The sequence below is a fragment of the Hypomesus transpacificus genome, chromosome 23 (genome assembly GCF_021917145.1).
Source record: "Hypomesus transpacificus isolate Combined female chromosome 23, fHypTra1, whole genome shotgun sequence".
Classification (NCBI taxonomy): domain Eukaryota; kingdom Metazoa; phylum Chordata; class Actinopteri; order Osmeriformes; family Osmeridae; genus Hypomesus; species Hypomesus transpacificus.
The window spans coordinates 15,071,185-15,097,463 of NC_061082.1; the positions used below are offsets into that span (position 1 = coordinate 15,071,185).

Sequence of the window (26,279 nt, forward strand, 5' to 3'; positions counted from 1 at the left end):
GTTGCACTTGTTGGTTAGTTTTAACTAGGGATGCACAATACCATTTTTTAAGAACCGAGTATGAGTACCTATATATTTTTTCTGGTACTCGCCAATACCGATACCTGTACATTTATGAATATATACATAAATAATTTATATTTTTTAGGGGTGTTGTGCCAGTTTTCCAAGCACAACACAGTGAGAATAATGAATGTAGGACAGCTTCGGTATAATTACTCAAATTAAAGTATTATTTTTATGTGCTTATCATAAATTGAAAGCACAAATGTCAGTGTCCGATAACCTTCAAAGGGCATAATTACCATTAAGAAAGGCTGGTGGGATCAGCCAACAGGAGACCGACTACGCTTGTCAACAGACTTATCAGCTAGAGTTATTAGAAATGACGGTTGGTCTCCTGCAGTAGGCTAATACCGCACAAGGTTTAATTTTTTGGCTCGCAATCTTTAATTAGGTGAATTGGTGCGTTCGTGTAGCCTGGGTGCCAGCCGAACTTAGCCCCGCCCACAACATGTTAGGTTGGGAAGTTCGGTCTGGCATTGTCGTCGGGGAAAAACTATGCCCTAACAAGAGCTGTTTGTACTAATCAAATAGTCAGGGCAGGCTTTATACGATGATGGACAGATGATCAACAGTAACGTAATCAACCACGTAACCAAAGAGCGCTTGGGTTGAATTCGTTTAACAAACATGGCTGCCGCTGGAGAGCTGAGATGTGTAAATTCTGCCATTGAGTCTGTTTTAGAAGACGCATACATTTTTTAAAGAGGAACAGAGAAACGCGATCAAGGCATTTGTCGATCAAAAATATGTTTTTGCCGTCCTTCCTACGGGATTCATCACATACTACGTTGCTCTGATTGGTTGTAGCTCTATCCAGTTGAGCGAAGAGGCATTTTTTTTCCGGGTTCGGTTGAAATACGCCCCATAATCACAGCCCAATGGAGCAGTATCAGACTCGTATTCTGACTAGAATTATGAGTATGACAACGTCAGGCTAGCGTTCATGATAAAAGTAAGCTGTTAGGTTGTTGTTCTTAGTCCTCTGTTTAACCTCATTTAATTCTGTAAAGTTTATAAATAGTGTATGTCTATGTAGTGGTCAGACCAGCGCTGTGGAATGTTTAGTTTTCGACAGTGGAAGGATTTTATTAATATGTTAATAGACCGTATGATATTTGCTTGATTATGATGGCATTGGTAACACATTATTTGTTGTATAGTCTGTAATATGCTGTGTCGAGAGTGTGATGCTGATTGTCTACGTTCTGTGTTATTTCAACACCACGATTCATGTAGGCTAAGAAACGGAAAACTCCGGTAATTTCCTAGCAATAAATCTAGAGCTACAAAAGAAAGCCGTGTATATATACCTACACCATTGTCATAATAATAATTTTTAAAAATTAATGTAAAAAACTTGAGGGGATTCGGCCTGGCTGTCTTTGTTATCGGGGGTATATTTAGGAGTGCAAGTACTTAAGCTTGGTATCGGGTCCGATACCGACACTAGTATCGGTGCATCCCTAGTTTTAACTGATTGTACTCGCTGTAAATTATATTATTGTTGCTTGCTTTCCTACAGGTATACTCTTGCACTTTTGAGGTTCATGTTGTTTCATTTGTAATTTGTTTAACGACATGCTCTTATGTTTCTTCCTATTGGCACTTATTTGCTTTTCACAATGTATGCTTCATGTTTTGGCTACCCGCGATGTTTTTGTGGCTATCTCATTGTTTATGATCATTGACCTATGCACTTTTGTAAAGCTCTCTTGGAAGTCGCTTTGAATAAAAGTGTCTGCTAAATGAATAAATGTAAATGTACTTCCAGGCATTTTCCAAAAGTGCCCTTTGGAGACAAAAAAAAAAAACCTTGGGTCAAATACTTTTATCCATACTAGGATAAAAAGGTATTACTTTATATAATGGCTGGCTTTAATGAAAGGTGGTTCTTAGAGCTATGATATCCCATTTCCAGATCCCCCATCAGTATTGGTGACACAGAGCAACTGAAGCATAAATACATTAGAGTGCTTTATCTTTACTTTATTTCTGATACTCCCCCAGACTATTAACTCCTGTTATTAGGATTCCTCCGTCAGGAGGAAACCTATTGTTATTGGTGGTTTTATTATTTGTAATTATTGTACCATGGGAGTCTATGGCAGCCCCTAGACCCCATCGACAACTTTTTGTGAAATTTGGCACACATTAAGGACAGTCCCTTTCATACTTACACCAAGTTTCATGTCTCCCATTAGACCACTCTAGCGCCACCAATGGGTCAAAGTTGGACTTGTGTTTACAAACGCAACTTTTGAACCGTATGACCGATTTTCAAAAATGAGGTACTATTGGATTCCCTGGATCAAGACGAGTTCAACGCACACCATGGCGTCAATTTCCGGTTATATGGATTTTCCGCAGTTTCCGGTTTTATCAAAAACCTTTGAAATGTTTGTCAAATCTTCTTCAAAATGACCAGAGATGATCTTCAGAACAAGCCTCACAAAAGTTAGAATTAGAATGTTGATCCTCACAACCGTTTGTCCGGTACAGTCAATCAAATTCAGCAGAAAAGCAGCCAAACAGGAAGTGAAGTCATATCTCAGCAAATCTTTGAGATATCAACACCAAACTTGGTATGATGTCTCGGAACCCTCTTCTGAGAATATCTACAACATTTGGTGTCATGTGATCACTGGGCGTGGCCGCAGCAAGCAAAAATGTGTTTTGGCCAATAACAATTGATTTGTTTTCCTTTATTGAGTGATTCCTTTGTCTCATGATATCTTAGGACATCCCGTGTGTGACTCATAATAATTTGTGATAATAGCCGAATTGATGCGGCCGCCATTTTGAATTCATTGAAAAACGTTTTTTCTCTACTCCTCCTACACATGTTGTCCAATCTTCACCAAATTTAGCAGAGATTATCTTCAGACCAAGTCTCACAAAAGCTAACAGGTGGTTTTCTGATTTTCGAAACCGTTTTTCCTGTACAGGCAATCAAAATGTGCCGTTAAGCCAGCAAACAGGAAGTTGGGTTGTATCTCAGCAAATCTTTGATGGATTCACACCAAACTTGCTGCGTGTACTTGTTACCCTCTTCTCAGAATGTCTAAAATGTTTTCTGGGTCATTTGACTGCTTGGCCACCTCATTGCTGCTTGCAGCTATATTTGGAATTGGTCAGATTTGGTATCCCCTTGGTAAGTCTGCAGCATTGATTTTTCTATACAGTTACAATTTGTCAAGAAAATACTTTTTTCAATGGTTCGCAATGTTTGGAGGAATCCGCCATTACTGCTTGCAGTTATATTTCTTATTAATGTTCTTGAGTTAGTGGTTTATTTGCATTAAATTGTATTATTATTTCTACTTTATTTCTACTAGTTTGTTATTTGAAGATCAATGAGTAAACATATTTATTCTATATATATATATATTAAAAAAATTGCAACTATTTAGTTTTCCTAGTCCATTTTGCCTTGATTTGAAATGTTAAAAAGTAAAAAAAATTACCAACAGTCCTATTAACTTTTTGTGCATGAACGCACAAAAGTGTTCGCTTATGTGAGCAAGTTGTGTGCAGGGACTTTTAAGTTGAAGGTTCCAAAATTCCCTCTAAACCAATATATCACTGCTCACATAGGTGAGTCATCTCTGTTTTCTTTCGGTTTGTTGGTTGGACAAAGAAGTTGATTGTACCTGCTGTTGCGACTCGATCTTGAAATTCACGTAACCAAAAATTACATAAATAGAATCACAAGAATCATAGATTTCCAACAATATATGGCATGTGTACCAATATAAAACAAATAATTGTGTGCGTTGCAATGTGGGCCATGGAACGCAAAGAGGTAAAAACAAATGTTGAAGTTGTAACGTAATTTTACACCATCATATTTTGTCTACAACTGTTTTTTTTTTTTTTTTATCAAAATATAATTAAACCCAAATCAACGAAAAAACTCTATGGTAGTGTATGGTAGAACTTACAGTCTGTGCTGCCAGCTTGACAGCTAAAGGCAGCCATGTGCTCAGACAGGGGGTCAGCCACGAGAAGAGACACATCCATGGAGGTACTCCACTCCACTGATGGAGTAAAGATGAACAACAAAAACAGATTGACGACACAGGGGAGAGAGAGCGGCCCGGGGAGATCGGAGATGGAGGATGAGAACTTACATGCACAGGTGAGGAGATTCCAACAGCAGAGGTTGTTTGTGGTTGTTCCAAGCAGATACTTGGAACAGCTCAGTCGTCCAAAACAAATGTCCCTGGTGGATAGAGACAGACCATTTTAAAACCCAAACCTTAAAATAATACATTTATAACATCACTGTCATCTCATATACCATTTTGAACCAGAAAACTATTTAGTTAATCAGTCATTTTCAACACACACAATATGGAACCAATTGTACTACAGAGCACTTACAGCATATGGTGCTAAAAGTATACACATGTGGTTGTTCACAATGTGTGCTTCTTGTTTTGGCTACCCGCAATGCTTTGGGGCACTTTGTAAAGCTCTCTCTTGGAAGTTGCTTTGGACAAAAGCGCTTGCTAAATGAATAAATGTCCAAAGCTACTTGGTCATAGTATTCAAGAAAAGATGACGACCTGTGTTCCATGAAATCCTTAAGTCACGGCTGGTTGGACATTATAATAAGGTTGTTTGGTTACACAGCAAAGATAACATCTAGAGTGAAAATCTAGAATTATAACTAAACAATTTTAACTGTACATGAGGTTCTCTTAGCAGCGTAGGGACAGAGTTAAGACTTAACCAACCAACTCTGTACCAGTACTACTCCTGCACATAAAGTGTAGAGCAGGGGTCCCCAAACCACGCATTTGGACCGGCTTTCTGAACAATGCCAGAGACTTATTCTTTTTGTATTTTATTATAAAAAAAACAACTGTTCACATTGATTAATATGCATAAATAAGTACATGTTTTGATTTCAATCTATTTTCGCTTCTAGTTAAGGCCCTTGCACACTGAGTCCGAAATTCGTATCCGAAATGTTCGCACGTAAAAAAAAAACGACCTCACGTTATGTCAATCGCGCTTGCACACTGCCTCCGAAACTTTCGTCCGTCAAAACAAGTTCGGATTGGGTTCGATTTTCTGCGTTTTTCGCATCCGTAGCTAGCATTTTGATAGGTTTTTGGCAATTCAGAGCCACCATACAAGCGAACGACAAAATCCAGAATGGCGTGTTGATACACTTGGTCTCGCAGCACAGAGCACTGTATGACAAGAAAAGTGTGGATTATAAAGACAAAGGAAGTATGAAGATTTATATAGTATTGTGTTCAAGTTAACTAAACAACAGCTTGTTGCTAATGTCATTCATTCGTTGTCAAAAGTGATAACGTCGTCCCAACCAGGGTGTATTCATTCAGTTGCTAGTATACTTGGACTTTTAATAGAATACATGCAATGCCCTGGTCACCTAAATGACTGCAATAAACTACATAACAATATACTGTTAAGTTATAATATATGCAATTAGATAATCAAACTGATCCACTGACATTCTGAGGATAATTTCTGAGCTCCTTGATAAGGGAGATGAAACTCTTCCTCTCTGTGCAACTTCAGGATTGGATGGACCCAATAGACTATTTCCTATTTCTCCTCATTTTTCTCTTTTTTATAAGAGAGGGCAACAAAACCATCCGCACTGCTTGACGAATCCATTTTGTATTGTTTCCGTTTTTTTCCGCAAACGTTTAATAAATACGCATCGGACTCAGTGTGCAAGGTGTTTGTGTGACGAATTTTAGGCTGACGAATACGAAAAAAACGCATACAAAAATTTCTGACTCAGTGTGCAAGGGCCTTTACTCTGACAGTATGGAATATGAATGGACCTTTTTCAAATGCGGTCCACGGTAGGGTTGTCAAAATGTATGCCCGCACTACCTTTTATTTATAAAATATTCGACACAAACACACTTTGCGCCTTCTTTAGAACGTTAACTAGTCGCAAGTTTGCGGTAAAATGCAGTTGGGTTGTCGAGGTCAAAACACTATACGTAGCAGCTGTGAATCAAATAAACTTATTATAAATAATGTTCAGTCATTTTTTTATTCTTACACTGAATGTTTTCTGCTTCAATCCAGGTGAGTATTGAAAAGTATTTTCCGTGACTGAAAAAGGCACGTGTTGAGGATGAGGACCAGCCTGAACCAAATTTTGTATAGGGTGTTAAATGTGTGTATTTTGGGTTGGGCATGTGGATTTTGTGAAGGTGTGAATCATTTTGATTAATAATAAAATTATTGTTTAGAACCGGTTCACAGTGAACCGATTCCTTGGAATCGTCAGCCAAATTCTTTAACGATTCTGCTAACGGTTCTCTGTGCCGTTGCGCATGCGCAAACTTTAATATTTTATTCACACTGGAGCAAACTAGGCAGAAGCGTTCTAAAGTTTGGTTGTATTTCACACGACAAAATGACAACAACGCCACTTGTAACGCGTGTAAAAAGTCTATTTTGTCGAAGGGAGGAAATGCAACAAATATGAATAAGCATTTGAACACACAGCATGGAATGAAGTTACTGGAACGTCATGTGTTCGATGCATGCAGCAGCGCAGCTAACGTTTGCGCTTCATCTCCAACTATTCAAGGTAGAGCTAACCTCCTCAAAAATGATCACAACCACTTGTCACTGTGTGAAGCAATTTGCCTTTATTGTGTGTAGTCAATCAAGTTATCTTCTGTCCCGTCGTTTGAAGCATACATTTTTGCTCCGACATTCGTCTCCCATTATTGATCACTTCACGTTAATTATCGGAGGGCGTGTGTTATCAGCAAACGTTTGCGTTGTCGTGTTAACCCAATATTAAACTGAGAGACACTGTCACATTATATGATCTGACCTCGGCTGAAAATGGAAGATTATATAGCTAAGCTAGCGTAGCTATATATACTGACATAGCTTAGCTATAGAATCTTCCATTTTCAGCCAAGGTCAAATGGAAGTGTAGAAGAAGAGCAACAACAAAATGTAAATATATATGTATACATACTGTATATGGTGTGTAGCATTATAGAAAATTCTACAAACAGAAAATGTATGTAAATAAACCTGTTTGTGCTCTTTTCCCCCCCCTTACCCAATAAGAATCGATAAGAGAATCGATAAGGATTCGATAAGCAGGAATTAATAAGGAATCTGAATTGTTAAAATCTTATCAATACTCATCCCTAGTTATTAGCAAACGTTCATGTTGTAGTGTTAACCCAATATTAAACGGAGCGACACTGTCATATTATATGATTTGACCTTGGCTGAAAATGGAAGATTCTATAGCTAAGCTAGCGTAGCTATAACTGACATATCTTAGCTATAGAATCTTCAATTTTCAGCCAAGGTCAAATAGAAGTGTAGAAGAAGAGCAACGACAAAATGTAAATGTGTATGTATACATACTGTATATGGTGTGTAGCATTATAGAAAAATATAAAATAAAATTAATGTAAATAAACCCGTTTGTGCTTCCCCCCCCTTGCCCAATAATAATTGATAAAAGAATCCAAAAGCAGGAATTGATAAGGAATCGGAATTGTTAAAATCTTATCAATACTCATCCCTAATAAAGTATAATACATAATATAATACCCCCCCCCCCCCCCGGTCAGACACGGGGCGATACCCCCCAACACACACCACAAATTGCTTTCTAATCTGTGAGAAACACTGTACAGTCTTTTATTGCACTATGTTAGACAACTTTCAGATGTCATTGATATTGTTTGTATTGTTCTCATTTCTATTAAATACAAAATTGTATGCATCTTAATATGTTTTGTCATTGTCCACCCGTGGTATCGAAAATGGTATCCCAGTACCTGGGTATCGGCATCGAGTTTGAAATTCTAGTATCGTGACAACCTTAATCCACCGCAGCAATTGTTACTTTACAAACACCGGATTCTTTGAACATGTAAATTATTAGCATGTATGTACAATGTCAAGCACTGGGTGCACTTGGATTGCTTAGCAGGGGGGTCACTGTTTACACACACTTATCCTTACCTGATTGTTCCTGGGGGCTTAGAAAAAGTGGTCACCAGTTCCCAAGAGGCAGAACTCCACACAGTCACCACCTCCTGAAAGCCCACAGCCAGTAAGGAGCCGTCTGCCGAGAAGCAGCAACACTCAGGCTTCAAGTGGTGATATCTTCCCACAAAGTAACACGACCAGGAGTTAACGTCGTCTGTGGGTTAAGGGAAGTGAGAAAGTTACAGAATGAACTTTTACTCGAGTATTTAACTAGCGGCCTTGGGGATTACATCCACCAAATTGTACCACTACAATACATGTTGGTGAATACATGTTTGTGTTGCTTGTGTTCAAGGTTATGTAAACATGCAATGTAAGCTGTCATTTGAGACAGATTTGATCATTTGTGAAAATTGCCTTGTGTTGTAAATGCTGACGTATTTAGCTGTCTTTGCCAAAAGACTGAGTCATGTGGCCACATTACATGAGGTTTGTGAAACCATTCTCATGGAGTTTATACATGGTCAGCCTCTTTTTGGCCACAAACCCATCTCAGCATGAATCACAACATGCGCAACTCAGATAATGGATGGCTGCCTAACACTGGCCAAGGGCGCTAACTGGGCTATGGTACAAGTCTGTTTCCCAAGGATCTCTTTAGCGGGCACCCATCCTTGAGGAATTATATTGGATGGTGAACTTGAAACAATTAGGCTAGAACTGGGCTGGCTTACCATTCATGTCTGACTGGTCTGCCAGCAGCCAAACTTTGAAGCTGCTGTCTTGGCTGGCGGTCACAAGCATGGTGGTCTCTGGCAGAGGGCAGAAGCACATGGCTGTAATCCTGTCCTCGTGGGGGGCCGAGACAGTGGTGTTCAGCACAAAACTAGATAGGGGGTGGGATTGGAAAAAGGAACAAATACATTAAAGGAACACATTAAGAAATAATAGATTTCATATCAAATGTCTGAAACAAAGATCAGCTGACCTATTTCAACAGAATATTTAAGCTGTACAAACAGATGTTACTCAATTTGAGTGTTGCGTTGAATAACCATGGGTCAACGCGACAAAATCAGAGTTTCCAAGTCCACTTATAATCCACAACTTTGGGCTTTTTTCTATCAGTCGCTTGAAATAATCCTGAGTTGCAGGTTTTTGGGAACGTTTTTAAAAATGTGGTCGCTTGTTAGGAAAATTTAAAGTCCAAACCGATATGAGCTGTATAGGCCATCTATCAACAATATTATATCAGGGTATCTGCAGGTTTAGGACAGATGGATTTAAGACTTTTTAATACCACACAGAATGACATTTAAGACCAGTTTCATGTTAACAACTTTGTAAAGAGCAGACAATACCTCAAATAAATGTAAATATAAGTCTCTGAGCAACTGACTAAACATTAGGCAGTGACTTCACTGAAAGCTTTGATCGTTCATAGTAAAAATAATCTACAAAATGTATACAACAAAATATATATATATATATATATATAATACAAAATATATATATATATACACTTTTTTCTTTTTTCTAATAAATGTATTTATTCCCAAGTGTTTTGCACCCCCCCCCCCCACACACATATTTTGGTCCTAATTTCCCCTAAAGCAATAAAGTTATAAAGTATGTTTTAAATGGCATAAATGCTGCCAATTAATAATTGACGTAACAACTTATTGTAAATGGTCAGTAGCCTAGCCTATCGATTAAGGTAGGCCACTCTGAAGCATGTACACTGTCTGCTTCATTTGATCTTGATAGGCTAAGCATTCTGTAGCAAATATTAACAATATACCCACTTTTTATTAATTAAAACTACTGCAGCATAATAATGCACCTAAAATACAAACCTGAGAAAGGGCAGCAATCGCTATCAAATCAACAGACATGTGCAATTTAGCTAGCAGGGGAAGAATACAAACAACGAAAATCACCAGTTAACTTAATTTAAATTTGCAAGAACTATAGACTTATACAATAACTATCTTAAGAACTGACAACATAAGTTATACGTTCTCAAGGACGCACACGTGCAATCTCAACTGCGGTGTGAAGCGCGTGTCCGTGCTATTCTCCGACATGCACTCACTGCTGATATACGGACTAAACTTTTGTACAGCCTGATTTCTAATACCATGATGGCAGAAATGTAGCCATAGAGGAAACACTGCACTATATGTTATCATTCCAGGTTAAGAATACCAATGGAGGCTGCGTTTGAAATCTTAAATCAAACTTTTGTCAGCATTTTGAGTGGAAATGTAATTAGCATTTGTAGTCTACAGGTGTACTATTCGTGCACGTCTGGCTGGCCCTCGCAGCGGAACGACAGTTTAGTGGCCGCTCTGTCCATTCGCGCACCTCACAGTTGCGTATTGATCAGACAAGAACACACGCTTATCAACTTGATTATTATTGATCAAAACAGAACGAGGGTTCGGCTGTAGCCTACTTGAAACATACTATTGAGAACATATTCGCTGACATGCATTGTACGCGTGAACAGGTTTTTTTGCCTTTGGCGCTCGGAATTTGTCATTGGCGCTTGGGAAAACGGCTTTCGCGCGCCAACATTTTCTCTATGTAGGAAAAACCCTGCCGTGATTATGTCGGTGGCACACACAGATGTGTGGAATATAGATACATGGTGCAGCTGGTGATGACAGTTCTTCTCAGTGGTTTTGGTATATTTCTCAGATCACAATTAAAATTCTGTCATATCTGAAGTACTTGTTAGACTTCCACATCTATTCTACTCAAACTGCCAATGCTGTGGTAGCCTACATTTATCCAAATGATTATGTAGCTTTCATTTCTTTGCCATTTCCTACTTCCCATTTCTTATGTTATGTTGATAAATTGTCCTACTACCACAAACATCTAAACATTTAGTTCATAACAGAAATCATTACATGCACAATGGTTGAGCCAGTTATAATTGTAGGCATAATTCACCCTACAGCGCTTGCATGTATAATTGCAATGTGCTGGCAGTTTTGACATCAGTAAACACACTAATTTGTGTAACAAAATTCACTGATCTATTCTGAAAGTATATCCACTTTATATTGTTGTTCTGTCAGCTAGCCAGCAAACCCCTTTGAAAGCAGTTGATATATCATTACAGTCTCAGATACAGCCTCCTAGTGCACACGCTAGAGAAGCGTGTGCTGCAAGGGAGGAGCAGAGGACCAATTACAGTGAAGGGGCTGGGATCAATCAGAGTGAAGAGCCTGGGATGAGTTCTCATGGAGGCACATGAAAGATTGTTTTTAAAAATGTTGAAATGCTGATTCGAAAAACTTCAATTGTGGCACCGCACTCCATTGGATTATAAAAAGGACACCTGCAAAGTTTTTAACGTTATTCCCAGGTCTTTTGTACAGGTGTATTTGTGCACGTCGGGCTGGCCCTCGCAGCGGAACGACAATTTAGTGGCCACTCTGTCCATTCGCACACCTCACAGTTGCAAATTGATCAGACAAGAATACACGCTTACCAACTCGATTAATATTGATCAAAACAGAACGAGAGTTTGGCTGTAGCCTACTTGTAACATACTATTGAGAACATGTTCGCTGACATGCATTGCACGTGTGATGAACACAGGTTTTTTTTTTGCCTTTGGCGCTTGGGATTTGTCATTGGCGCTCGGGAAAACTGCTTTGGCGCGCGCCAACATTTTCTCTATGCAGGAAAAATCCTGGTACTTAGAGCTATGATATCCCATTTCCAGATCCCCCATTAGTATTGCTGACACACAACAACCGAAGCATTAACACTAAAAATAGAAAAATGATATCTTCGCAATCCATCAAATTCCAGGACCCTGCTTTCTTTCCTTTCCTAAATATGTTTTATCACCCAGTATTGTTTTGTTTTTTCAAAATCCCACCAGGAAAAGCTAATTTAAGGCTTTTTCACTCCTGTTTACTGTTAAATTGCTGCCAGATGCGCATTCGGCAATTTATTTTCCTGCATTCCAAGGCTGCAATTCTCTTTTCCATCCGCAGCTGTCATTATTGACACAAAGATATTGTGGCAATGTGGATATTTACATAAATACACCCCTTTTCAGCCATCTTGAATTGCATTTCTTATTCCATGTCACCCTATATAAAGACAAATTCTACACATCTATACAACATTTCACGTCAATTGGACCTTTGGTTTCAGAGGAGATGCATTTCAAACATTTCCCCAAGTTTTCACTGTACAGGAAAATCCATCATGGCGGACCTTATGGGTTCTTGAGGCTTTTTTGTTCCCGATGAGAAAAATCGGACTTTAGGGCCTATGTCGGCCTATGGCGCCCCCTACAGTCGAATGTGTAAAGCTGAAAAATCAGCTTTAGTTCAAGTTCAAGTCTTATTTGTCAGGTGCACAGAATAACACAAGGTTAGACTGGGCACTGAAATTCTTAAGACAAGACAACGCAAGCACCTGGCATAACAAACATAAATACACGGAACAAATTTACATCTATGCTGAGCTTAAATAAGTGAAACTTCCTAAATATACAGGTAGCAATAAATAAACGACTATACTAACCCTAACACTAAAACTTCGTAAATTACAGATAACAATAAATAGTACGCTATACTAACCCTAATGCACAAAAAACCTGTTTCAACCCTATAACCTATTCTAACCTAAGTGGAGTACAGTGCAATAGTGCAAATTTGCAGATCAGTGACTATGTCAATGACCAAACAGGAGCCTGGTGGCGAGGTACAGTGAGGTACAGTAGTGCAATGTTACTGAAAGAGCAACCAGTAGCTGAAAGTGACAGTGTATAAGTGACTAGTGTGCAGTAAAAAAAATGTCAATTTCAGTGTCCATTGAGAAGCCTGATGACCCTTGGGTAGAAACTGTTGTCCAGTCTGCGTGTGCGCGACCGGATGCTGCGGTAACGCCTGCCAGAAGGCAACGGGGTAAAGAGACTGAAAGATGGGTGGGAACAGTCTCTTAGAATCCTGCTGGCTTTCCTTAGCAACGTGTGTGGTAGGTGTCCTGTAGGGCTGGGAGCTTCCTGCCGATGATGAACTCAGCAGAACGGACCACACTTCGCAGGGCCTTGCGGTCCCGGTCTGTGCAGCTCCCATACCACACTGTGATACAACCAGTCAGAATGCTCTTTATAGTGCATCTGTAACAGATAGTGAGGATGACTGAGTCCATACCAAACTTCTTCAGTCTCCTCAGGAAGAAGAGGCGCTTACGGGCCGCTTTGACCACCTTGTCCGTGTGAACAGACCAAGTGAGGTCATTGCTGATGTTCACCCCGAGGAACTTGAAGCAGCTGACCTTCTCCACTTCCGATCCATTGATGAGTAGGGGTGCATGCTCCTCCTCCTGCCGCCTCCTATAGTCCACAATCATCTCCTTGGTCTTGCTGATGTTAAGAGAGGTTGTTGTCCTGACACCATGATGTCAGGGTGTCAACCTCCTCTCTGTAGGCTGACTCGTCACTGTCAGAGATGAGGCCCAAAATGGTTGTGTCGTCAGCAAACTTAACGAGGAGGTTGGAGCTGTGCGTTGCCGCACAGTCGTGGGTGAACAAGGAGAACAGGAGAGGGCTGAGCACACAGCCCTGGGGGGTGCCTGTGTTGGTGATCAGTACAGATGAGGTGCGGTCACCGATTCTCACCACCTGTGGCCTCCCCGTCAGGAAGTGGAAGATTCACTTGCAGAGGCTTTATGATATCTATTAAACTTTTTTTAATATCACTGATTATGTTTCATGAGTTTTTCAAACCGTTTGAGATTTACATGGGTGTGTATGTGAGAGCCTAGAGTGCTGACTGGAACGCTACAGTGGAGAGGAGCTTCGAAATCTGGTTGAAAAAATATTTCTAGTTTCCCAGCATTACCACAATTTTCACTCTTCATGCTTCATTTTTGGATCAATAGATAGCAAATGTTGGGCTGGTCGTAGACAGTTGTCTGTGGAATCCAACAGACTTTTCGTTTAGAGCCCTACGAGAGTGAGAAAAAGTCCAACTCTCACCCCATGGAGACCAATGCAAATCTGGTGACAAAGTTCTCAGAGAAAGCGGAGGGAACGTTTTTGAAACTGCTGGTAGAGTCGTATTTCTAACCGCACAGACATGAAAAGGATATCTCTGGTTTCGGCAGAGTCATGGGTCTCGGAAAATATCATTTTTTGATTGGACGTATCGTTTTGCCTTTAGATTAACTTGTTTGAGGTGTGGATTCTAGGTACATTTCTGTTATTCTCTCTGCCCAGTTCTTTAATGGTCGGACTCACACAGGTGATTGGTATAGACCAATTATTTGTTTGTAAACATTCGGGATGCGCTCGCAGTGGTGGCAGAAAACCGGGAAAGGATAGCATTTATAACGCCAAAAGGACCACACAGATAATACAAATAGTTAGATTTAAAAAGACCCAAAAGGTCAAGGAGGACAGCCTTTGAGACAAAGCGATTCCCAATTGATCCGCCACATCCGCATTTTTTTGGGGGTCATGAAAGTCTTAAATTGAGTGAGAATGATTCAGAGCGTGCACGGAGAGAGGAGGGCTATTCACAGATGGGTCCGTTGTTGAGAGACAGAAGACGAGGGGGGCAATAAAGGACTGAGCGCATCAATGCGGTGCGCGCAGCCCTACAATGAAATACTTTTCATGTTCAACAGTATAAAAAAAAATCTAACCAGTAAATGCATTTGTGGCGTAATTTTTATTTATTTATTATAAATCAGTGTATGGGAAACACTGCCCCTTCCTTTCTACCTACAACCTTATTCTCTTTCATTTTATTTATAATTATTTATTTTCCCACCCCAACTCGTCCCTCAATTCTTGCACTACATTGACAATGTCGGTGTCAAAATGTTTGTCTTGGTCACAATTGCATTCGATTTTATGTTCTGTTGCACGGTTTAGGATTAATTTAAGTTTTTGTGGAGAAAAGTGAATCAAACGGTAGCTAACTAGCTAGCCACAGTCACATACGTCACAAACCCGGGCGCTCGTAAACTTTTGGGACATAGCTAATGACCTAAAACTGCAAAACAGTTGCCAAAACGCCATAGGCAAAGACCAAGGTGATAACTACTTGCTAATTTAACATTGTGATAAACAATTGTGAAATGTAATGTACAATACGATATACACTGATATTATTAGAACATCTACTTTCGGAAACAGTAGTCTGCTATTTTACTGAGGCGCTGGCATCATGACATTAGCATCTGTTGGACGGCATATGACAGCGGTCTGTTTTCAATCGTTAAAATAATGAATATGACTAACAATTAAAGGGTTGGAGGTGCACAAAGGACACACTCATTAGTGGTATCTTGCTTCCAACTTTGGTTTTGACAACCAAGTCATTTGGAGCAGATAAACATTTAAGCAGGGTTACAGTAGGCCCAAGGACCAAGATCATCGACCAGGATTGAGAGAGACTGATATAGAGGGAGTATTAAAGAAGCTGACTAGTGCGTTCCGCAGAGAAGGGAGACTGAAGTTTTGGAATGGAAGGGAGAAAACAGGACAGAGTAACATGGCGGATATCTCTATTTTCGTTTTTCGAATTCAGTCATTGAAAAAGCATAATCACATTAGTAATCTTCCACACACATCTGGGCTAAATGCCCAAAACCTTACCCCCAAAATGAAAATAGGCTAAAACAAACTTTACCTCAAATAGAGTGTGTGTAGCTCGTGTTTCTCCGCTCTGGCGTGTGACTCCAGCGCTTTCACACCAAGAGTCCCTAATTCTACCTATTTTTGGTGCAAAGTTTGTAGCGAGCTTCGTACCTGGAGCTGGGTACCGCTTGTAACCAACAGCAGAAATTGCTGTGATCTAGCCATGTCTCGTTGAAAGTACACTTTCCCATTTTCCAAACTATAACAAACTCTGAGGAGACACCGATGTATTTTGCGGGCAGGTATTGCATTTATCAAGGGATTTGTAGTTTTATCACCGCATACATACCAACACCAATATCCCCCAGAAAGAACTACAACACACCGAACCAATGTTTTGAGGGCAGCGTTCTGATGGTTTTGTAGCAAAGACACTAGAGCTCCACTTTGTAGGCTACGACTCAATACTTTTTGCTACTTTGTAATAACTTTCTGCGACCAGCGTTTCTGAAAATGAACGAAGGTAAAACCTTTTTTAAACCTGACAAAGACATTTAAGACCTCGGATGAAAATCTGGCCGTTCAAGTTCAGAATGTTAGACTTTTTAAGACCCCGCGGAAACCCTGTGATCCCAGCTGCAACCGACGCAAGCTCACAATTTCCACAGGAATTGTACCCTCTCGAGTTTGCAATCTACCATTTGCAGCCATTGTCTACACACATATGTGACAAAAATGCACTGAGTGTAATTGGGGTGTTTGCCTTTGGCGAGCACACACCATTGTTCTCTCACATATATATCATTCATTATTATTTACTTTCCCACCCCTAAGGATCCCTCAATATTTTGACTACTTAGACAACGTTGGTGTCAAAAGTTTCATCTTGTTAGCGATTGCGTCGATTCTATTGCGATTTATGCTTCATTGCACGGTTTAGGAGTTTACTACGTTTTTGTGGCAAAAAGTGCCTTGTGTGCACCAAGTGACCTCAGTGCTAGCCTAACGTCACAACATCAGCACATGTTACCCCTCTCCTCATCTCTCTCCACTGGCTACCCATCACCGCCCGTATCAGATTCAAGACCGTGGTACTTACCTTCCGAGTGAACGGGACTGCACCCGACAACTCAAGTCTCTCCTGCTACCTTACACCCCCACCCGTCACCTACGGTCTTCTTCAGACAACTGCCTGGTGGTCCCACCGCTCAAGACCGCCCGGTCCCAACACAAGCTCTTCTCCTGCCTGGCCCCCCCAATGGTAGAACCAGCTCCCCACCTCCATCAGGGACACTGACTGTCTCCCCACCTTCAAGAAAAGGCTCAAGACGCACTTGTTCCGGGAGTACTGTTCCTGTTGTCAGTTTCCTCCAGGATCACAATGACTCTTATTGAGTGACTTGTTGCTCTTGTAGGTTAGTTATAACGAAGTTAAGTCTTGTACTTGCTGTGAAATATTTTACTGTTGATTGTTCTTCTACAGGTACAGTCATGCACTTTTAGTAGTTCATGTTGTTTTAATTTTTAACTTGTATAACTGCATGCTATGGGTCTTCCCTTTGGTACTTGTTTATTTTTTCACAATGTATGCTTCATGTTTTGGCTTCTTGTAATGTTTGGGATTACCTCGTTGTTATGATCAGTAGCCTATCCTCTTTTGTAAAGCTCTCTCTTGGAAGTCGCTTTGGATAAAAGCGTCTGCTAAATGCATAAATGTAAATGTTGGCAACGACACATAGATACGCTGTTCTAGTAAGACAGACAGCGTTATCAGCGAGCCCTCAGCATTAGTACCGTAACTAAAAGTCTAGGAAAGTTGAGGCTACTTTTCGCTAGGTACCTACGAATGTCTTAATTTGCTACACAAGTGGGTTCCACTTCGTTCTTTTGGTGAGCAGTCTCACGACACTTACTTACCTGGCGTCATGGAGCCGACCAGCTAAATAGTTATTTTGCACTAGCGTTGCTACCTGCATATACCTACAGCTGGCAGCTGTGCTCCATTTTGTTCCTAGATTTAGACCTAGCCCCGGTAAATTGTACAGCTAGCTAATGTTACAGTCGTCGTTGTCTGGGGGGAATATTAAGGCTACAACAGATGCTAATCTAAAACAGCGGCAGGCCCCAACAGGTGGAAAATGGAAGGAAAACTTGGAACACTAACCCCCATTCATATAGACTCCCATCCCAAACTCCGGGACAGCCCAAGCCACCGTTTCGTTTCGGCGGACAGCTCGCTCGCGGTTGGTCGGGTTGATCAGATTATATAGATGGTCTATACATTAAGCACGGCTTGTGCAACAACAAGACGGATCAGCAGTAGTGGGGAACAGAAAACCCAGGGGGACAACTGGTCGCATTGATGGTGACGTTCTCTTAAAACAACTCTCAGGTTCCCCCCTTCTTTCCGCCATCCGGGAGTTTAAAAACAATAAACTCCTCCCCTTAATTACCCAGGCCCCAATCAGGACACCGTTACAGTCCCCTTTCCAATCACCACCATGTGCAAGGCCGCCGCGCCACTAGTGTTATATTTAAAAGTTACTCCTGAGAGGAATCTAAACCTCCCTCTCACCCTGCCACTAGGCGTGCGCTTAACACTAACTACTACACTCCTGAGAGTTGGCAGCCCTGCAATAGCGGGGGTGGGGGGGCGCGCAAAAATGAATGTCTTATGTACCAAAGGGGGGCCCAGCAGAGAAAGTCCCAGAAGTGGGAACAACTGACTTAGTACTTGGTGGCAAAACCCTTGTTGGCAATCACAGAGGTGATTCTAACAGTGCAACTGACAGTTTCACTACAGCGGAGCGGCCGGCGCGGAGAGGAAACTAATCATGTGTGGCTGCACACCCAGTCCTGTTCAGAACAAAGTTACGTAATGTGACAAGATTTTATTTAAAGATTGGATTATTATTTGAATATAATCTTTCATTTTAGTCACATTACGTGACTGTTCTGTGCCACTGCTAGCTCGCTAGCCCAGCCGACAGGTGCGGTGGCGTAACATGTACTGTAAACTTTCATTAGTAAAATATTGCACAAAAGAGCCAGAACCATTATTTAGTATATAAAGTCTTGCTAGAGTGGTGAACTGTGGGAAGGCAAGCAGGGCAGAGCGTAAAAAATTATGTAGTGAACAGACACAATGTTGTCACTGGCAGTATCTTAACTGGATTCTCAACGTAAACACTACCATCTGCAAGTTGAAAATATGGTGATCATTATGTGTCAGTAACAACATCCCTGTTTGAAGACTAGGGGGTCATGTGACCGGCTATCCGCAATGTAAGTAGGGGAAACCGCCTTATGCTTGTCCACTCCAATCATTCAGATATTGAATGGCATCAATTGCTCTACAGGACTTATTATCAATAATTGATATCCCTCATGGTAAATAAAAAATGATAAATATATATATAGGTCGTGCAACCACAGTAACCCTAGTACAGTAACCCTAATAGATTACATGAATGTGAATAGGGGAATTTAAATTGAAGGTAACAAATGGCTTAAGTCTTAATCTGCGATGCTCGCTTTGCAAAAGAGCTATTAAGAAAAAGTGCAGTGAGTCATGGCTGGCAGAGGAGCGGAAGAACTTGAAAAGCCTCCCGTATGATTTAGTTGCAATAAACGAAGAGCAGTTATATTTGTCACTTTTTTCCGATCCGTTGCACCACTAGTAACAGTTCTATAAAAGTACCTCTGTGTCTGTTCATCATTTGCCCAGAGTTTCAAATTGATCTCCGGCCCAGAGCCTTCCTGTCTTCTCTGTTCCACCGTTGCAAGCCAGTCACCGTAGGCATCAAATGTAGCTTTGACTACTTCAAACTGGTCCAATCCTGCCTCATGAATGTACTCCTGCTGTACAATATCTAACTGCATGGAGAGAAAAAGAAGTATGTCCGCTATTAAACAAATATCCAACAAGTAACAAAGAACAGGGCAAAGGAATTACAGGGAAAGCTTACATTGTACAGCTGCTTGTCTTGCTGGAGAGAATAGAACTGCAGATGTCCTGGTTTACCATTGAGCACTAAAGCTTTACTCCGCGGGTCAATCACTAGATCCGTCCACACTTTCTCATCTGGGAGTAAGGGGGAGAGAGGAAAACGTGAACATTTCTCACTCAATAGATAGCAGGGAGTGTGCTCTAAATACATATGCTATGTAAAAAAAATCTTAGAAATGTCATTTATAAAGGTTAAATTCCTCTTAAGCCAAAACATTTCACCAGGTATTGTGAGGAAATGTACGTAAGGAAACCTAAGGTACGCTAGGTTACTGACCTTTAACCAGACCCTGAATGATGGCAGACACATTAACACCGTCCTGGATGATTGAAATCTCTTTAAGGCACACAAGGAAAGACAATTCGTGAATAATAGTGAGATCCATTTTTGTGATTTTATGTGACTTATACCATGGTCTGGGTTGTAGGGGTGTCCGTTATCAGGTGATAATGTACATGTACTAGTTCCAGTAAAACGTGTAAATTATTGCGCTGGCTATAGTACGAGTCTGTGTCTAAATAAGTAACCATAGCAAAAGGAATGCAGTCAAAGCCTCTGTTTACAATTTATTGAAACACATTAACAAGCTAAAATATTTTTCCAATGAGTGACTTCATTTATTTTAACTTATTTGGAGAAACATTGCAATGAGTGTTTATTTGAGGAGGAATCCACCATTGCTGCTTGCAGCTATATTTATGTATTGTTCTTTTTAGTAGAAAAAAAACTAAGAATTGAACTATTCAACTTGACATGTTTACTGCTGTTCCAACAATTTTATGTTGCTTAAAAATTTGTGGTGGGCATAGATAATTAAAAAAAATCTAGATTAATTTCACTATAAACTGGGCGTTAAATCTAGATGAAAATGGCTCATTTGATTTCCGCCAAAAGCATTCAGAATATGTGTGCTACCCAAATAATGACTAAAAGTATGTCTTTGAGAACGGGTTTCTCAAGCCAGGTGGTGATTAGACCAGGGGCTCGTCTCCTGTTTCCAAAATGCATCACAAACTGCTTGAGAAAGCTGTTTCGACTATGATAATTGGTGATGAAAATAAATTATCTTCAATAAGATGTACTTGTGTTTATTAACTGTTTATTAGATTAGTTAGCTTGGCTGATAGAGCTGTGCTGACGGGCTTGCCTCGGTTGCACTCAAACATAGTAGTTAGTACTGGAAGTGACTCCTCCAGTAAACTAATTCCGCATAGCACAAGGTGCAAACAACCTTCGTCTTGTCGAGGTTTCCATTGGGAAGCTTCTTAAAAATAAATTTTCCCTGAAGCAAACCAGGCGGCTTCATAGCTGCATCCATGTTAGCACGTCACGCTTGATGTGATAATTTCATACACAAGGCATACACACAGGTTCAAAGACTCGTTCTCGCCCCCTACAGTGCAATTCGGCTAGGTATACATCCGCGCTAGACTATCAAGGTGAAAGTCATCATAGCTTGCGGAGTATAGACCCAGCTCCCAACCCAACTTTGAGAATAGATTAACGGCAATATTTTTTTTCTATCACTGATAAGAGTCATGTTAACGCAGCACGTTAACACCGATAACAGCCCACCACTAGTAAAATATAATCCAATAATGGACTCCGCGGAAGCTCCGCTGCGTGTCGGACGGTTATTATTGGATGATATTGGACACCTTGTCGGGCATTATCCCTTACATGACTGAAATCATGTGTAAAATGGTGATCAGGCCATGAATATAGGATAGATGATTCTATGACTTTTCAAACCTATCTATGATAATGTGCCATGGGTCATGTGTTTGCGAGATCCCTCCTTACTGTTGTCAGAGTGCGAAGTGCAGCAGAGCGTCCCATCTGGTGACACTGTGATGTGTGTAATGGTGGCACCAAGACGAGGCAGAAACTCCTTCTGGTTCTCCTGTGTGTAGCGCCACTGAACCAGTACAGACTCAGACCCTCCACTAAGCAAGTTTGTGCCTTAAACAAGATAAATCAAAACAGACTTAGACCAATGGAGAAACCATAGCTGTAGATAAATTGCTACCATATTGTAGTATACCAACACAATATGCAAAACTAATTGAAAACAAACCAGGAATGACAAACCTTCTGGCGTAAAACAAAGTGAGTTGACTGTATTGTGGTGCCAGTGTAAGGTGGAGTAAGTGTACTCCTTATTGTGGTTGAAGTTTCTCCTGTAGTAAAAGAGATGACAAAATATGAATCACAGAACTGTTAATAGACGTGAAATTCTAGGTCAACAACTTTGTGCAACTCACCACAGGCGAATCTTGCCATCAACATGACCAGTTGCAATGCAGTCCTCTTTAGGATGACAAGAAATGCATGTGAAAACGTTCCTTGCCCCTTTCTTACAGCTTGCACTCAAATAAAACCTGAGAACACAATTAAATTACAGAAGATAATTGAAACGGTTTCAACACTATATTATGCAACAAGTCGTAGATCAGAAGAAGGTGAAATATACCCACAAGTCTGTCATAAACATGCACTTTGTGACTATAGGCCCAAAGCCCTCACAATTTTCTGCATTTGTAACTTTACAGGGCTCAACGTTATTTGCCGCTGGCCCCACTGGGCCAGTGGGTTTGAAACTTACTGACCCCAAGACAATTTTTACTGGAACCCCCCCTCCAAAAGTTTTAATTTATCATTGTCACAACAAACCAAAGACTTAAGTTATGTTATTCTGTTAGCGAGTTTAAACATTTATTACACACATCTTTGATATAAAAAGAAAAAAAATTGAATCACATTTCTAGTGATAAAAAACTAAAAGGTCAGCTAAACAAGACTTTTAACCTCAAACATGACGTGCTCTCTCCCCTGCTGACAGCCATCTCTGCAACAACTCTGTCTGGCTGAGACTGTGTAACCTCTGGTCCCTCAATGCTAATATATAAAAGCACTTTCCCCTCTGCCTTCAAACAGGCCAGAGTTAGCCCTCTACTACATTTACATTTATTCATTTAGCAGACGTTTTTATCCAAAGCGACTTCCAAGAGAGAGCTTTACAAAGTGCATAGGTCACTGATAATAACAACAAGATAGCCCCAAAGCATTGCGGGTAGCCAAAACAAGAAGCACACATTGTGAACAACCAGAAAATAAGTGCCAGATGGAAGACCATAAGGGCATGTGGTTAAGCAAGTTACAATTAAACAACATGAATCTAAGTGCAAGTGTACCTGTAAAAAAGCAAGCAACAGTAAAATAAAATAAAAATTAACTAAAATAGAATATTTCGCTGCGAATACAACAGTTTAAATCAGTTACCACTAACCAACAAGAGCAACAAGTCTAAGCAAGAGTCATTGTGATCCTTGAGGAAACTAGCTTTGGGTTCAGCAAACCATTCCTAAGTACCGTTGTACTCCCGGAACAAGTGCGTCTTGAGCCTTCTCTTGAAGGTGGAGAGACAGTCTGTGTCTCTGATGGAGGTGGTGAGTTGATTCCACCACTGGGGGGCGAGACAGGAGAAGAGCTCTACTCAAAAAACCCTCCCTTAACCCTGCCGTCCTCCAGAACTACAGACCGGTATCACTACTACCCTTCTATTCAAAAACAATTGAACGTGCTGTATCTAACCAATTTCTTACTTTCTCTCTCAGAACCACCTGCTCGACCCCAACCAATCGGGCCTCAAAACTGGCCACCCCACAGAAACCGCTCTCCTGTCAGTCACCACTGCCCTCCAACCTGCCAGAGCGGGTTCAAGGTCATCCGTCATCATTCTGCTGGACCTTTCTGCAGCATTTGATACGGTTAACCATCAAATATTGCTCTCCAGACTTTCTGAGATGGGCATCACTTGCACTGCACGTCAGTGGATCTCATCCTACCTGTCGGGAAGATCCTACCAGGTCTCCTGGGGGAGCAAAGTGTCAGGCCCCCGCCAGCTCTCCACTGGTGTCCTACAGGGCTCCATCCTTGGAACCTTCCTCTTCTTCCTGTACACCACCTCGCTTGGACCAATCATCACCTCCCACGGCTTCTCCTACCACTGCTGGGGCTATCTTGTTGTTATTATGGCCGCGGGAACTAGGGGTGCTGCAGCACCCCCTGACAGCACGAGAATTTAAAATGATATGACTTGAAAATCCACCACCGCGGCTGCGTGGCACAGCCCCGCAGTAGTGGACTGGCCATCGAGAGCACCGGGGGAAGAAGAACGATGGAAAACCAGGCTAAGAAACGTAAGGGTGGGGCTGAAGATAAGAGACAAAAATACATCACCTTCACTAGACAAGGTTTTACCAATTGAATAACGGCTATGTTTATTTTACATAAAGTTTAACTATTTTGCGCACAAACAAAGGCCGCAAAATGTTTGGCCTTTATTCATTTTCACAAAATGCACGCTCGCATTAACTAGCGAAATCCTTAACTAGCATCACATCAAACACAGAATGTGCATGCATTAGCAGGGCAGCTGTGGTGGCGTATGTGGGGGCCTATTTTTATTTCCAGTCTATCCCTGCCGCACCGCAACATTAAATAAATTCTTACTTAAAGCTTGCGTTTGTGATGAGCATCCGGTCGGAAAAGCACCTCTTTTCAGCAACAGCGGCTTAACAAATCCTTTAATGAGTGTCAAACTTCACAGGGATCTTCTCATAGACAAACACCAGCCATGCCCGCCGAGTGTTTGGTTCCGTGGGAAGACTATGACTGTCAGAATTCCCTGTACAGCCTGGAACACTGCATTTACGACCGTGGTCCATTTTAAATATCGTTAGAAAAACGTTATTCTTTCAATTCCTGTGGAAGTAGGCTACACAGAGCAGCGTGCAGATAAACTAGTGTCTGAGATCTATGCAACCTCCATTTATGTCCCTGGGCCAAAACACCGGTGGGCTGGTCTGTAGGTAAATGTTGGGGCGTGACAATGAGCCAAAAAAGGTGGAGACCCGTTGGGACGTCACAGCGGGGGATTTTTTTTTAAACCTATCGTTTCACAGCAGCAGTTAACAATTTTGAGATTTGCATAGGAAAGAGGCGTCAATGGACTTTGAAGTTCACTGTATGTCTACTTTACACACCAAACTGTCATTTTTCTAATATGACAAGGTAAAATCGATTTTCCCTTTAAGTAAACGCTTCCAATACCTGTACCAGCTTTGTTAGCACCATTAAGTGCAAGTAATTGCAGTAAAAGAGTAATACAACAGTAATCTTCTATATTGTTAGGGTTCAAGCAAGCCTGTTACATCTAGACTTGCTCAGCTGTTGCTAGCTTGCTATTAAAATGCCTACCATTTGGCAACTGGCAAATCAACCAATATTCCAACTGTATGCAGCATGCGTTAGCCATAAGTAGACAATAACTTATTTACTGCAAGCTAGTCACCAGACAGTGTAATTAATAGTAATTTGTGTCTATTCATAATGTGACCAGGCCAAAAAAACACATTAAACACAATATTCAACAACAAAAGCACTTGTTTTTTGTAGTTCAATATTGTCAATTGGGCAATCAATGTTACACGGCAAATAAGTGAGTTTGTTACTGTTGTCTTAACTGTACTCCATTTTCTTAAAGAAATTGTAAGTTGTGGAACATGTACTAAGCACAGTTACAAAGTACGATCACAAAAAGCGGGGGAAGAAACACATGCTCCTAGACTTAGGCTAGGCTAGCTGACGAACTTTATTATACTGGACAATTCCTACTTGTTTTATTGAACATATTACTTACTTGTAAGCCTTCTGCTTTTTAAAGAAATACACTTCAAGTTGTAAACATTTAGCCGAAGCAATGTATTCCCCCTGTGAAAAAGGGCAAAGTCAGCTTTTTCTTCGTGTATCTGCATGGAAAAGTTGGGGTTTTGAAAAGTTGGGGTTTTGAAAATCTACTATTTGCTCAAGACATTAACACTGTAATCTGAAAAAACACAAGTCCCTTAGATGTATGGCAATATAAAAATATTCGGGGTATACGTTTGTTTCACAAAGAATGGTGGACAAACTTTACAGTTGGTTCATCTATCTGTCATGCTGTATTTCTCAAAAGGGATAGGATGTTCAGGACCTCAGAGTTTGTGATGGGACAGAAAGCAAAGCGTACATACCCCTTTACCAAAACAGGTAGCTTCAGGATTGGAATCGACATTGCTGAGCACAGCAGAGAGTTCTCGTGCCTCTATTTGCTGGTCTCCACAGCGAGGGAGATTTACTGCAACCAACTGGAACATCTCTAAAAAGTGAAAAATCAAATAACGGATCACAGTCAATTTCAAATTGATAGAGAAAGTTGAAATACCAGTATCTCCCCCCAAAAAAAATCTCCAGAATGCTATAATATTAATACAATGCTAATAGACAGCTACTTACTATACAGACTAGGTTTGTGAAAAAAATTGATGCTCAGATACTATCGATATATTTTTATTTTATTGGAATAGATACTCATTTGCAACAGTATCGATACCAACAGTGCCATCTTTGCCTCCTCAAGCTGAAACACAACTTCACACACAGCCGAGGTAGGCACAGATCATTCTTATTGAGTCCGATTTGTCAAACGTCGTGAGCGCATAGATTCTTTCACATGCACAGATATAAACTTTTCACTCACAAGATACAAGTACTCACTAGGGCTG

The 26,279-nt window shown here is 40.7% G+C and overlaps 1 protein-coding gene across 1 annotated transcript in view; it reads right to left on the minus strand.

Annotated features, from left to right (window-relative positions):
* Nucleotides 1-25,890, minus strand: part of wdr75 (WD repeat domain 75) — a 36,480-nt gene extending 10,590 nt beyond the window's left edge. Inside the window, exons 1-12 of the mRNA XM_047046803.1 lie at nt 25,749-25,890; nt 25,376-25,446; nt 21,936-22,052; nt 21,763-21,851; nt 21,475-21,633; nt 19,948-20,007; nt 19,630-19,745; nt 19,362-19,537; nt 8,772-8,923; nt 8,071-8,251; nt 4,197-4,288; nt 4,008-4,103 (exon numbers count right to left, since the gene is read on the minus strand). Coding sequence (XP_046902759.1) covers nt 4,008-4,103; nt 4,197-4,288; nt 8,071-8,251; nt 8,772-8,923; nt 19,362-19,537; nt 19,630-19,745; nt 19,948-20,007; nt 21,475-21,633; nt 21,763-21,851; nt 21,936-22,052; nt 25,376-25,446; nt 25,749-25,871 — 1,432 coding nt within the window. The 5' untranslated portion in view covers nt 25,872-25,890. The remainder of the gene's footprint in view (nt 1-4,007; nt 4,104-4,196; nt 4,289-8,070; nt 8,252-8,771; nt 8,924-19,361; nt 19,538-19,629; nt 19,746-19,947; nt 20,008-21,474; nt 21,634-21,762; nt 21,852-21,935; nt 22,053-25,375; nt 25,447-25,748) is intronic.
* Between the last annotated feature and the right edge of the window lie 389 nt (nt 25,891-26,279).